This window comes from Monopterus albus, unplaced genomic scaffold, assembly GCF_001952655.1.
Source record: "Monopterus albus unplaced genomic scaffold, M_albus_1.0 scaffold98.1, whole genome shotgun sequence".
Lineage (NCBI taxonomy): Eukaryota > Metazoa > Chordata > Actinopteri > Synbranchiformes > Synbranchidae > Monopterus > Monopterus albus.
Genome location: NW_018127978.1, coordinates 1,924,996 through 1,938,957, shown reverse-complemented (window position 1 = coordinate 1,938,957; position 13,962 = coordinate 1,924,996). Strand labels below are relative to the sequence as shown.

At 41.4% G+C, this 13,962-nt stretch overlaps 2 protein-coding genes across 2 annotated transcripts in view; one reads left to right on the top strand and one right to left on the bottom strand.

Annotated features, from left to right (window-relative positions):
• stx6 (syntaxin 6) overlaps nucleotides 1-3,603 on the top strand; it is a 6,819-nt gene extending 3,216 nt beyond the window's left edge. The window contains exons 6-8 of the mRNA XM_020609089.1: nucleotides 1,323-1,429; nucleotides 1,985-2,079; nucleotides 2,360-3,603. Of these exons, the coding sequence (XP_020464745.1) occupies nucleotides 1,323-1,429; nucleotides 1,985-2,079; nucleotides 2,360-2,436 (279 nt within the window). The 3' untranslated portion in view covers nucleotides 2,437-3,603. The remainder of the gene's footprint in view (nucleotides 1-1,322; nucleotides 1,430-1,984; nucleotides 2,080-2,359) is intronic.
• A 3,774-nt stretch (nucleotides 3,604-7,377) lies between these two features.
• grin3bb (glutamate receptor, ionotropic, N-methyl-D-aspartate 3Bb) overlaps nucleotides 7,378-13,962 on the bottom strand; it is a 45,507-nt gene continuing 38,922 nt past the window's right edge. Inside the window, exons 5-9 of the mRNA XM_020609088.1 lie at nucleotides 13,218-13,333; nucleotides 11,488-11,639; nucleotides 8,880-9,044; nucleotides 8,626-8,693; nucleotides 7,378-8,355 (exon numbers count right to left, since the gene is read on the bottom strand). Coding sequence (XP_020464744.1) covers nucleotides 7,617-8,355; nucleotides 8,626-8,693; nucleotides 8,880-9,044; nucleotides 11,488-11,639; nucleotides 13,218-13,333 — 1,240 coding nt within the window. The 3' untranslated portion in view covers nucleotides 7,378-7,616. The remainder of the gene's footprint in view (nucleotides 8,356-8,625; nucleotides 8,694-8,879; nucleotides 9,045-11,487; nucleotides 11,640-13,217; nucleotides 13,334-13,962) is intronic.

Genomic DNA, 13,962 nt, shown 5'->3' with positions numbered 1-13,962 from the left:
CATGAATAATTAAACAGCCAGTAACAGAGCTCTGAGAAATGTCATACAGTAGAGTTTTATGAAAGTGTTTTTAAATACTGCAAGCAAGTAAGCAAATAAATAAATAGGGCCGATTTGTACTGTATACTGCAGGGCTAAAGACTAATATTTCATACTGGTGGCAGTGGTGGCAGCAAGTTGCTCAGGTTGTGGCACCAGTGCCAGATTTGGTAGCACCACCTTTGTTTTACAACATAATGCAAAAAAAATCTAATTTTCACAAATCATTTTAAATAACCTTACCATCCAACATGCATAGCCTGTATTTATAATGGAACTCAGAGAGAGGAGACTTACGGAAAACATTAAATGGGAAAATTTTTTCCTCTTTTTATGTAGAGTCACTTTAGAGCTCTATAGCCTAGCAGTCAACATGATGATGATGATGATTAGGCTATTATAGTTCAATGGAAGTATGAATTGCATGTATGCTTTTGCATGCATGCCTTTGGAGCCCATTTTTTTTGAAGAACAGTTTCTGCTCTTTGGCGATGTCTGTGTCGACTGCTAGTCCCAGCTTATTCTGCGCTAAAGTTACTAGCAGCCTGCTACTTAAAGAAGGATTGATGGTGGGTTTCAGCCACTACTAACTTCAAACTGGGACTTCACAAAACATGAGCAGCGTGTGCCCGACGAAGTGTTTGATCTGCTCAAGCCACACTGACTCCGACTTTCGTGCAGCGTGTTTAGTCAGAACATCTGTCTGTCAGCAGGAGGACAGCACAGTCTTCACCAGGCTGAACGACAGCAGAAATGTACTGAATAAAAATAATTTTCATGTAGCATGAATTTGTTAAGTTATTAATTTCCCCTTCTGGCTACAAAGGATGGGTGAGGGCTGGGGTAAAACCCTAAAGCACACAGTGACACCAGCAGCCTGCTCCATCAGAAGGGATTCAAGTAAGAAGTTTCCAACACATAAATAGGTTAACAGGTGATCTACCTGTCTGTGGCAGTTAGTGGAAAGGAAAGAATAGACTCGAAAGGCAAAAAAGGGGTCCAGGGATGATGTGTGTGGCTTGTAGTCCGTGAGGATCAACACACCCTACTTCGTGAGACGGGTGAGTGACAGAACTGCAGACAGTGTCACAGTGATTATTAAGTCTGTTCAGAATTTCTACAGAGACCATGCATAACTGGTGTATTTTGTGGTCACACCCAGTACGGCCTTTGAAAAGAGTCATTTCCACCTTAAATAAATTTGGTTGCAAATGCAGCTGATCACTGGCACCCTGGAGCCCTGTACTGTAAATCATTTAATGTATGTGTGTGTTTTGTTGTAGCTGATAGTAGAGCAGCAGGATGAACAGTTGGAGCTCGTGTCAGGAACAATTGGAGTCCTGAAGAACATGTCTGAGAGGATCGGCATGGAGTTGGATGAACAAGCTGTGTAAGAAACCAGATATTCAAAACATTAACTTTTGGATTCACTGGGAAACCTCTACTTGTAAGGTTTATTTTTTAGAACCGATTTATGTCACATTTTGAACTGGTCAGGCAACTTTTTCTGCTACATTGCGTTTGGCAACAGTCAGGTCAAGAAACAGGGAAACAATGCAACAGAATAGGTTAAACTCAGATTATAATAACAGGAGGTGGGGACAACAAAAAAAACAGGAGGTGGGGGACAACAAAAACAGGGTGTAGGGGACAACAACAGGGCATGGGGGGACAATGACAGGAAGTGAGGGACAACAACAGGAGATAGTGGACAACAACAGGGAGCGGGGGGACAATGACAGGAAGTAGGGGACAACAACAGGAGGTAGTGGACAGCAACAGGGTATGGGGGGGAAATGACAGGAGGTTGGGGGGACAACAGGAGATAGTGGACAACAACAGGGCATGGTGGGACAATGACAGGAAGTAGGAGACAATAACAACAGGAGGTGAGGGGACAACAGCCCAGTGTGATAACTCATGCTGTCCCATCCGGTTCCTGCAGGATGCTGGATGACTTTGGCCATGAGATGGACAACACTCAGTCCAGACTGGACAATGTCATGAAGAAACTGGCCAAAGTGTCCCACATGACCAGTGGTAATCTGCCCAGCGACACCTGATGTCACACTGTTTTCAATTGGTGCAGTGACAGAAATTAATCAAATTTAAAAAATAAAATAAATAACTTCAAATAAATGAATCTCAGGGATGATTATAGTTAGCTATAGTTAAGTTATAGTTGCATATATTGAATAATACTTTGATTGTAGTATTAATAGGTAATAGTTTTATAAATTGTGTTTCTGCAGACCATTACCAACATGGGATAAGTTAGTTATAGTTAGTTGATAGTTACTAATTCTTTGTGTCCTTATAGACCGTCGTCAGTGGTGTGCTATAGGTGTGTTGCTCACCATCCTCTTTGTCGTCGTCCTCCTCTTCTTCATCCTCTGATTGATGCTGCCACCTGTCTGTGCAGAACTCATCTTCAACCTGTGTCTACTGGATTCTTAATCTGAATCATCTTCGTCCTCCACCTCCAGACTTTCATCCAGCTGCTGTCAGCAGGCACACCTGGAGATGATCTTTTGTTCTGTACCGGACTCTCCTGAACTCAATTTGACTTTGCTGGACTCTTCTAGAGTCTGTTATAGGCAGTACTGGAGCTCTCACTCATCTTATTGGTTCACTCTCATTTACAGTCATTAATTATACTAAAGCTGGCTTCTACTGGTTTCTTTTGGACTCTAGTGGACATCCCCTATCTGTTGAGTAGGGCTGGATGTTATCACTGAACTTCCAATTTGAATTGTTTTTGATTCACAAAGTCCACAATCTATAAATTAAGGTTGGGGGGGTTAGCTGGTTTAAATCTGCTTTAAACTACAGTTTAATCCTGGGTTAATTCCAGTACAAATCCAGATTATTTAGTTGGAGGTTGTAGCTCATTCATGAATTGTGGAAAAACCGATAATCTGAAAACACTTCTTGGAAACTAAACACTAAAACTTTGTTTCTGTTGGTGTTTTTGTGTTTACATGTTGTGCATTTTGCTTTTGAAATGACAGAAAACTGATGCAGTGTAACTTTTTAAAAATCTGTTATTGTTTCCTGTACTGTATTGATCAACACACCCCACAGTTTGACCAGTGGATATAATTGATCAGTTGAAGTGTCTGCTGTTGAACTGTTAGCAATTTCAACTGCACAGTTCCCATTGCTGTTTCACAATAAAAGCCTCACTCCCGGGAACTCCTGAAAGGCGTTTAATCTGAAACAGCAACAGGAAGAGCTGTTCTAAGATTAGCAAGCAGGCTAACTGCATGTTTGGTATACACTGGCTGAAATTAAGTGAAAAGGGGAGCTGTTAGATGAAGCAACCGATCACATCCTCATCACCAGGTTTAGGGTACTCACGGTGATAAAGTCTTAATGTTAACAATTTCCTGTTTTAATAATAATACAGTGTTCAGAGCTCCTGAAGAAAATAAAACACTAAATTATCATTCATTACAAATGGGCTCATCTGCAGTGTTGAATCTGTTTTATTCTGTCAACATGTACAAAAAATATAATCTGCTAATTTATCCATTAAACATAACTCTAAAAGTCCCAATAAAATATCTTGATTATATCAATTTATGGAGAAATTCATGGAATTTTCACGTAAAATTTCAATGATTTAGGAGCTGTAGAGAAACCTTACATTTTTAATAATAATGAATGTTCAGGCATGTTTTTCATGGTCAGTTTTTTTAAGGGTTATTTATAGCCTTAGAAAGTCTTGAAATAATCAATTAAACCCTTCTACCCTCTTAACCATGCAAATAGTAAATTAAAATACATTACACATTTAGAATTTGAAGGTATGTTGAGAGTTGGGTACTCAACTAAGGATTTTGTCCATGGGTTCTTCAGTTTATTTCCCTTTTCTCTTGTATACAACTGTACACGTAGTGTAGTGATGGCTGATTGAGGCTTTGTTGAAACAGTATTCACAAAAATGGTTCACAGTGCTCGAGTGGGACATCCAGTGGTCAATAAAATGAAGTGCAATCAAGACGTGTGATTGGTACATAGATTGTTTGGGATTTGATTCGCCATACATATTCCTGTTCAATTACACTACATGGTTGTATGGTTTCAAGCTGACAGTAAAATATAAAATAAACATGAACTCGTGTTGAAGACCATGTTTCTTATTTGGCATGTTTGTAACCCTATATACTCTTCACTTATATTTTGTGTTATGAAACATTTAAATGGCGCTGCTACATTCATGAGCTGTGCTCTACAGATTCAGACAGATGTCATTTTCACATGGGACTGGTGCAAATACAGAATAGATTATGGGCTATTTTTATCTATATATGTAATATATCTATCTATATATATATAAAACAGTATTTAGCACTATGTAACTATATCTAGTGTTATATAACTATGTAACTAATTTATCTATTTCTAACTATCTAGCTATCTATTGATCTATCTCTCTACCTACAGTGATTCTCCACTAAATACACAATCTGCTACAACACTAACTCTCAAAGGAACTAAGGCAACAACAGCAACAAACCAACCTGCTCTGCCAAGAAAAATTCAAATGAATGCAACTAAATAGGGATATTCTATCTCTGAACACACTCGATCCAGCAAAGTGATTCACATGACAAACCGAACCAATTAGCTGATTTGTATGACGTCCGAGGCACCCAACTGCTTCGAACCTCACTCAAGTGCTTCGAACGTCACTAGTCACACCTCGGCACACTGATTCGATACAATTATTTCATGAGCTACCGTGCATGTGTCGGAGCCTCGGGTGTCAGAGGACCATCACTATGTATACGGTTTAACGCCAACAAGTGACAGAGCTCAAGGGTCGGCTCACAGGCGCCCAAGCTAGTTAACGGTAATGGCCAGCAGGCGCCCGAGATAGCTTACGATAACGGCTAACAGGTGCCCAGGCTAGCTAGTGGCTAACGGGCATTCACGTTCTGTCCTTCATAATCACAAGTTTTCACACACAAGTTACATAAGCACAGACTGCACAAACAAGTCACCAAAATATGGACTGAAATGTTGGCAAACAGATGATATCAAATCTTATCAAACTCTGCATTTAGCTAATAAACTAATAAATGCTAGCTACCCTTAGGTTACGGTTTTTGGGTTCTACAAGAAGGTACTGCCTTACAATGATAAATACCTGGCACATGTTACTTCTTGTGAATTAAACCATTACATGTACAGATTTGGATGTGACGAAGTAATTGAAAGCAAAACCTAACAGTGCACAGTTCATGTTTTCATCTGCAGTAGGAACCGTCAATCTTACAGGGTCCTGGTTTAGACCCCCCATCATGAACTTCATTATGTGGCTGGGAATATAACCCTCCTGTCTAAACTGAGAAGGTACACAACCACATTTATTGGTACAGATGCAGCTGTGAAATCCCGTCTCTTCACCTGCATAGACGCAACCAGGCATGAAAGCTGCTCCGCTCCTCTTCCTGTCAGGTAACCTGGAATGGATGTAGTTTGTGCATAGGCACAAAACAACAATGTGAAAGGTGATTATTAACTAGCAAAAAAACAAGTACATAAAACTACCCACTACTACTACTAATACTACATACACAGAGGCTGACTCCCTTTGTGACGTAATTTGATGAGTTAGGTGGGGGGCTCAGAAGGCCTAGTTTTTCATCTGAATTTCAGCCATTTTATCTCATAAAACATGCAAATCGAATATTTTCTTTTAAAATGATCATGTCCAAGGAACATTACTTTGAAAAAAACCCCCTGCAATTTGCATTTCAAAACTCTTAGAGTAACTGTACACATCCGATCCAAAAATACCTTTATAGGGTATTAAGAGACAATACTGTTTGTTATTAAGGTGAAAATTCAGAAGTTGTTTCAATGCTCTGTGGCAGTTTGTAAAAACCATGCCGATAATCCATTACAACCTCTTTTAATCCATTAACCCAGTGTTGGGTTAAACTATTGAATCTGCACTTTTTAAAACTTTAGTATTTCATATTACTTATTACCTCTACACAAAGAACAAACTGACTTTTAAAGCATTGGCACCAAACATTTGCATTGGATGATGAGATTGCCTTAACTAATTTCTCCTAATTCTCAAACATGAGAGTCAAATCAAACTCCAGCAGTATCCCCTCCCCTTCTCCCTCCTGCCCCGTCATATATGGTCACGACAGCCAGAGACATGTGTGGCAGTCAAGTAGTGCAGCAGTAATAACTGGCTCCAGAGCTAATGTATATGGTAAATGGACTGTATTTATATAGGGCATTTCCACAGTGTGTTACACTGGCCAAAGCGCTTTACAGAGATGATACACCATTCACACACCGATGACAACAGCTGCCACACAACGGCGCTAATCAAGCCACCGGGAGCAATTCGGGGTTCAGTGTCTTGCTCAGGGACATTTAGGCATGTGGGGAGACGAACCACCAACTTGCTGGTCAGGAGACGACTGCCCTACCTCGTGAGCCACAGCCACGATATGTATATGGAACATAGAGCCCATGGTTTTCACAATGTCAAATAAAAAGGTTTACATTTTAGCAATAAATTAATGATAAATTAGTATGTCTAACGCTGTTTGTAGCAGATGTAGCTGCAGTAACACAAGCAAATTATACAGAGGAATGTTTTTTCCAGTAATATTGATGCAGTACTAATGTTCTGGCCACTATCGCATTACGATTAGTGTTACTGATACACAAACGCAAGTCGTATGTGAAACAAGAAATTTCATGTTATGCTTTGATAGTTGAACAAACTCCCACTTTTCTAGCTGTGTTGATGGCGTAAATTTTAACAACTTCTCACTAAAATGCTTCATGGACTGCTGCAAATATCCGACATAAACTTGACCAAAACCAAGCAAAAATAGCTAAAATACTTCATTTTCTAATCCAGGAAAACACGCTGGTTTCCAGTAACTGGGCAACAAAACACTAACATTACAGTCAGTTGGAATGCAACTCCAAATTACAACCATAATAATTCACTAAAAAGGTGCAAAATTGAAAAGCGAATGTTAGCATGCCAATGGTACTGACATATACACTTTAGCAAGCTACAGTACTTGTGCGTCTAGCAGGAAGAAAGCCACATCTGGTAAAAAAAAATTTCCTTTCGATACTTTTAGTGCTCTTAATCTCTGACATGAAACCAATGTTCGCCCTGGTTTTGCCTCATTCTTTGTTGCACTCTTTCTATGATACAGATCACGGCCTCTTGGGTCTAACAGATCCGCTCCTGCCCTGGGTTGGACCTGCACAGGGAGATCAACACTAGGCCTGAAGATAGCCTGGGGGGTGGGGGGTTAATAAAGTAGGAAAAAAACATTTCTAGACAATTCTTTAATTGATTTATCCAAATTTGGTCTAAATCTTAGTTAATGCAGCTTTAATTTCCCCCTGACAATCACATTTCAGGTGTCAGTTACAAACAACATGAGCCTGATAGTTCTGTTTTCTGTCCAGTCAGGTTCATTGTGGTCAGATCATTTCAAAATAAAATTTATTTTCCAGGCTCAGCTGATTAATATGGCCACTGTGTGCAGAGGGTCATTTGACCTGTGCAAAGACCATCACCTCTTCTGGCTGGTCAGTCTGCTGGTGAGGGGTCGGACTTTGGACAGGACTTTGTGAGGTGGGTCCGTCATGGTCATCACACACTTTGTGTTGGCTGGGAGGGTCGTTGCCAGAGCAACAGTGGTTAAGGGGGTGTGTGAGGCTCCAGTCGTTGTCATCGCTGCTGTCATTGTACTGACTGCAGAAGATTTTTTTGTCACCATAGCAACAGGTATGGCCAGAGTGGTCTGGATCTCGGCTCTCCGGGACAGAGCCATCGTTAGCTTCTCCCTCATCTGTTCGATCTCTTTCTGCAGCTCCTCCAGCTCACCTGGTTGGGGTGGGGCCACAGGGGTGGGGGACAGTGCTGCAGTTGCAGGAGGAGGAGCAGAGGCATTAGGTCGGGTAGAGAAGGAAGATGAAGACGACGATGAGGAGGGGAGAGAGAGAACTAGACTGGCAAATGAGGCCGGTGGTCCTCCATTCTCACACAGTCTGTTGTTTGGCCCTGCCATCAGCTTGACTGGTCCCTCCCTGTCACATTTAGTCACACCTCCTTTGGCATCAGAGGCTGCAATGCGAGCAAGCAGGCGGCGGGTGTTGAGGGTCTCCAGGTTGAAGTGGACTCGTTTGAAATCTCGGGCATCCTTGGTGACAGCAGTGTCCGTGCTGGTTTCATTGTTCCACTTGGCTGAGGTTCCAGGGACTGGCGGGGCAGGGGGTCCTGGAGGGGACTGAGACTTCTGCAGGTTACAGCTGAACATAAGCAGAGAAACATAAATGTGTCCACACATCATTATTTACCTTGGAACCAGTCAACACACATATCTGCTTGTAAGGGCCATGCAATATGATAAAAAGCTCCAGAAGCAATGAGTAGGTGGCCCTTGAGCTGGAATTGTTTTTCACATCATCACCCTACTTTATTACAAACACTGATCTGAACTGGTTTAGACATTTGTCAAGAAAACTCTAGACTCCCATAATTGTCCTGTGATCACACCGCCCGTTAATGGAGTTACAAACCTTTTATCTCTCTCAGCTCGCTGCCTCTTCACGTCCTCATAAGTCATGTTTAGAGCACGATGGATTTTCTGCCAAACACACAAGCAGTCTGTTTGTTGGAACCACTACAGAACTGTAACCTCCTCAAAACTAGAGAAGTTTAACTTTATATTTTTTATTTTAAATGTTTGTGCTCCCCCCTGACAGGTGTATGAACCACATCAGTGCTTGTGTTAATCTTATAACAATACAAATCTGTACACTCTGAGACTCACCTGTGAGGTGTGCAGCCAGTACTTGAGGTTCTGTCGGCGACGGATATGCGGGAGGACAAGTCGGTAGAAACCATGTTCAACTGCTAGAGTAAGCAAAGCTCCGCCCACTCCAACACACAACAACACAAAGAGTCCGGAAAAGTGGCTGATCCCCATCTGGAGAGTCTGACAGAGCAGAGACACAACCATTTAGGTTCTGGAAAAACTTCACCTGCATGGAGAAAGATGACAGTTACAAATGGTCAAAACTCAGCAGCACTTGTAGAATTAAACAAATGAGCCTCAGGGTCACATATTTCATAGTTTTATTAACTATTTTGTGGTGATTGTGTGACTTTCACTTTGAATCTCTGACTTCACCTATGTGTCTGAGTGACCTGCAAGAAGCAGCAGCTGAACAACTGAACAACACATAAACCTATACTACTGTACACAGGGACTGACAAGATCAAACAAATTAAATCAGTTCATTTGTCACCTTGGAAGCAACAGTCAGCAAATTGTGTAATATTAGACGAAGGTCTGGAAATAGGGAGCATGTTGACCTTGACTGGAGGTTAGTCTGTCATCTGTAACATTTTTTTGGTTAAGTTCATTTTTAAAACATGAGAGCAATCCACTGTTTTCCAGATGAGAACTATGGCCTCAGAACTGGAGTTGCTGACTCTCATCTGTTCATACTTGGCTGCAAACCACCCCTGTGCATGCTAGAAGTCACACACTGATGAAGCCAACAGAACCACATCATCTGCAAAAAAGCTGAAAAAGGATTCTGAGGTTCCCAAACCAGATGCACACCTCCGCCTGACTATCGCTTGAGATCCTGCCCATGAAAATTATGAACAGGATTGGAGACAAGGGGCAACCTTGTTCTCAACCCACTGGGAATGCACTTGATTTTTGTCGAGAATATAAGACAACGTTCACTTGGGACGGATAAATAGATACTTGTCACTGTACAAAATATACAGTGAAATTTTAGATGCACGTCAGGGTACAACTATATAAATACAAATACAATACTCAGTGCCAGCATATACACTTAGTGAGGTAATTACACTTAAAAGAGATCAATAAATATTGCACGATAAAACTTGCTGTCTTCAATAAGGGTGGTTCTGGAGATGATTATTTAGTATGTTTATGGATCTAGGGTAATAACTGTTCAGAAATCGTGTAGTGTGTGTTTTAATGGATCTATAATCGTTTGTCCAAAGGCAGCAGTTCAAAAAGGTGACAAGCAGGGTGAAAATAGTCTTTGAGGATATTGTGAGTTTTCTGCAAACAGCGAGAAGTGAAAATGTCATCCAGGGTTGGAAACTGGGAGTTTGTGATGTTATTTGCAGTCTTGATGATTCTCTGCAGAGCCTTTTTATCTGCTGCAGAGCTGCTCCCATACCACACCAGGATGCCGTGCATCAGGACACTCTCAATGTTGCTGTGGTAGTAAGATCTAAGCAGGTGTTGTGAGAGATTTATCTTCCTGAATGTCCTTAAGAGGTATAACCCCTTTTGTGCATTTTTGACCAGCATATTGGTATTAACGGTCCATGAGAGGTCCTCTGTAATGTGGAACACCCCCAGGAATTTAAAACTTGCTACCCTCTCTACCTCCTCGACGTTAATGTACAGTGGTGTGTGTACCTCCTTACTCTTCCTAAAGTCAATTATCAGTTCTTTGGTCTTTTTGATATTGAGCGTGAGATTATTTTCTTTCCACCATGCAGCTAGCCCTTGCACTTCCTCCCTGTAGGCAGACTCATCATTCAATGGATCATCTTGAGAGTATAAGAACCGGATGGCTGATAACAGCAGCCCCGGTACCCCATACCCCCCACAGTACCCTCAAAAGACCCCCTGAGGGACCCAGTCATAGTCCATATCCGCATCCACAAGACACATGTAGACTGGTGGTGCAAGCTCCCGTGACCCCTCCAGCAGCCTCACAAGGGTAAAAAGCTGATCCACTGTTCCACAGCCAAGAAGGGGTCTAAATTGCTCCCCCTGAATCTGAGGTTCAATTATTAGTCTGAGCCTACTTTCCAGTGCCATGGCATAAGCTTTCCTGGGGAGGCCGAACAATGTGATACCCTGATACCTCTGATCATTCGGATGCAGAGTTTTAAGGGTACAGCATCTCCAAAAACATTCCCTTTTCAGTAATGGCACTGAAAAAGTTAAAAGGAATCACAGAGTTGGAGAAATAATTACAAAAAGGGATGTTTCTGGATATACGTATACCCTTTAAACTCAAGTGTAATTACATTACTTGGGCAGTCACACACTGATAAATGACCTGCACTTATGTAACGCTTTTCTACCTCAAAGGACAAAGTGCTGTACAGATTCCAGTATTCACAAACTCTCGAAATGATGGCAGCGATGCTGCCATGCAAGGCGCTGCATTCACTGTCTTGCCCAAGGACACTTCAACATGTGGACTGTAGAGACTGGGAACTGAACCACCAACTCTGCAATCAGAGGTCAACCTGCGCTACTCCTGAACCAAAGCCACCCCATCCACACACTGGTTTATGTGTGACTGTGTTTTTGAGAACAAAGTGACATCTGATTGTGGCACCATGCAGAATAACCCATGTAGACTAACCTCGGTAACGGCAAACACTCTGTTTCCACAGGGGACCACTTTATACCATTTGTCGTGCAGCAAGTCCATGTAACCATCTGATTTATATCTACTGATGAACTCAGAGATGTTTGAGGTTAGAGGAGAGTTCTGAGGAAGACCAATGCCATAACCTGTCAACAACAAACAACAGTAAATAATGGTGTCAGTAATAAGTTGCTGTAGATTATTACTGAAATGGCTCAAAACAAAGCCGTATGCTGACCTGAGAGCATCTGGGAGAAAGTGCCTTAACTGTGGAGCTTGATCAGCAAATGCATGGTCTCCTCACAGTAAGACCTCAGGATGGTTAATAAACTGATCAGAAGAGCAAAGAGGGTGCTTTGGCTCATATGGGACCAGTAACCCATAAATGTAATGTGGTGCAAGGCCACAAAGGGCTTTTAAACATTCAGTAAAAGATTAAAATTCTGATCTTAACTGGTATCCAATGTAATTAGGCAAGGACAGGAGTAATATGATCTCTTTGAGCAGAGTTTGTCAGCAGTCTAGCAGCTGCATTTTCAACAAGCTGAAGACAAACAATGGATTTAAGGTTAAGCCTGGAGTAAAAGGAATTGCAGTAGTCTAAGTGAGAGGAAATAAGTTCATGGATAACTTCTTCAAGGTCAGCAAATGAGAGAAAGGCTTTGACTTTATTTATATTCCAGTAAAAAACAGGATTGAACTTAGTTGTATGTTGTTTGAAACAGAGCCTGGAGTCCAAAGTAATGCCTGGATTTATAAATGAATGTGCAGACAGAGTCAGAGAAGTACTACGTAAGAATCAACACATTACAGAATTTAGCTAAAGGGGTCACAGACAGAATGAAGGTTTGAACAGTAATTCTTTAACGGTGTGAAATGAAGGTCTAATTAAATCCTTGAGAATACCGAACTCATACTTTTACTATTTAAATTAAAAGTGTAATCTAATACTTCTCCATCACTTTTAAAGGAACAGTCCAACCTTTAGATTCAATTTACTGTTTGCAGTGTACGGTATGTGCAAACAGTCTTTACTAGCGTTTTGTCATCCGAGTGTCTGGGAGGAAACAGCTGTATGCAGTTCAACTGCAGGGAATGTTCCTCTCATCTGATTGGCAGAGGTTCCCCTGATGATGTAACTTTGTGAAATATATTTCAGTTAAAAATGTTCCAAACTGAGAGGAAGTGAACTGAAGACAAACCAAGAGACACAGCCAAAAACATGTTAGCCTCTCTATCTATACTTGTGAGGACACCATGCTATAATGATTCACCAACCCTCCAACATTAATATCACACCTCAGTGCTTAACCCCAATCTCAACATCAACCCTGAAACCAGGGCTGAACCCTCAAAAACACCTTTGAATTTTCAACCCAAAGTAAGGGATCATAAAATATGTCCTGACTATCCAACAATGTCCAACATCTAAAGGTCACACTGGTCCTCTGTGAAGGCCTAGTCAGCCTCTTAGCTGTTGTGAAGGCCCCAGCACATTTCTTTGCATGTGCTGAGTTATGCCTTCCCAAACAAATCATTTGATTTGATGCTGGGTTCGTTATTGGGTAATATTTAAATTGATGACACAAAGTTAATCAGTGACATGTTGTATAAAACCTACTTTATTTAGCATGGTTTATGATGTGCATTGTTATGTGTTGTTAATGTGGTCCCTCACATCCTCACAACAGCATAATTACAGCAGTGTAAACACACTGCATTACCTTCAATGGCAAATGGCTTCCCAACAGTTGCCAGTTTACAGTCAGCATCAATGGAAACTTCATAGTCCAGCAGAGCTTTGTCCATGATGAAGGCGTCAAGCTGAGGAGGATCTGTCCTTCAACACAGAGAAACATCGTTACTACAGCAAGTACGATTCTTCAGCAGCAACGTGGTTACTCCAGCAACTGTGAACTACAACAGCTGCTGTCAGCAACACAGAGTGACACTGTTGACAGTTGACTCTGATAACTGCAAGGTGCAACAAGGGCAACGTTGTTACTTAGATCAAGGTTGCTTTAATGATCCCTGTCTGCGAATGAATAATTGCTGCATAAAAACTCTGTGAATGTTAGAAACGCTCGACACACAAATGAGCGAGCGGAGAAACAACAAACCCAGGCGACTGGCTTCGATGGAAGAGCTTGAAGAGCCTCATCAAAGCAGCTGCTCTTAAACACTCACATCTTGTGCTGGCATGAAATCACATTCACCTTGTATAGATGTGCTCAAAGGTTGTTCTTTGGTATACTTGCTCTTGTAATTCTTGGAGTGTTGCATTGTGACATTTCCATGAAACATTTCCAGAGAGTTAGTGATTCGGTCCTTAAGTGAGATGACAGAAGGAAATTGCACCAACCTTGAGTACTTCTGCTACTACAGCAACTGTTGGCAGCTCTTACACCAATGCAAATTATTTTATTGTCTTTTTCATAGACCAGAGACGGCGGGGCAGGACAGGAATTT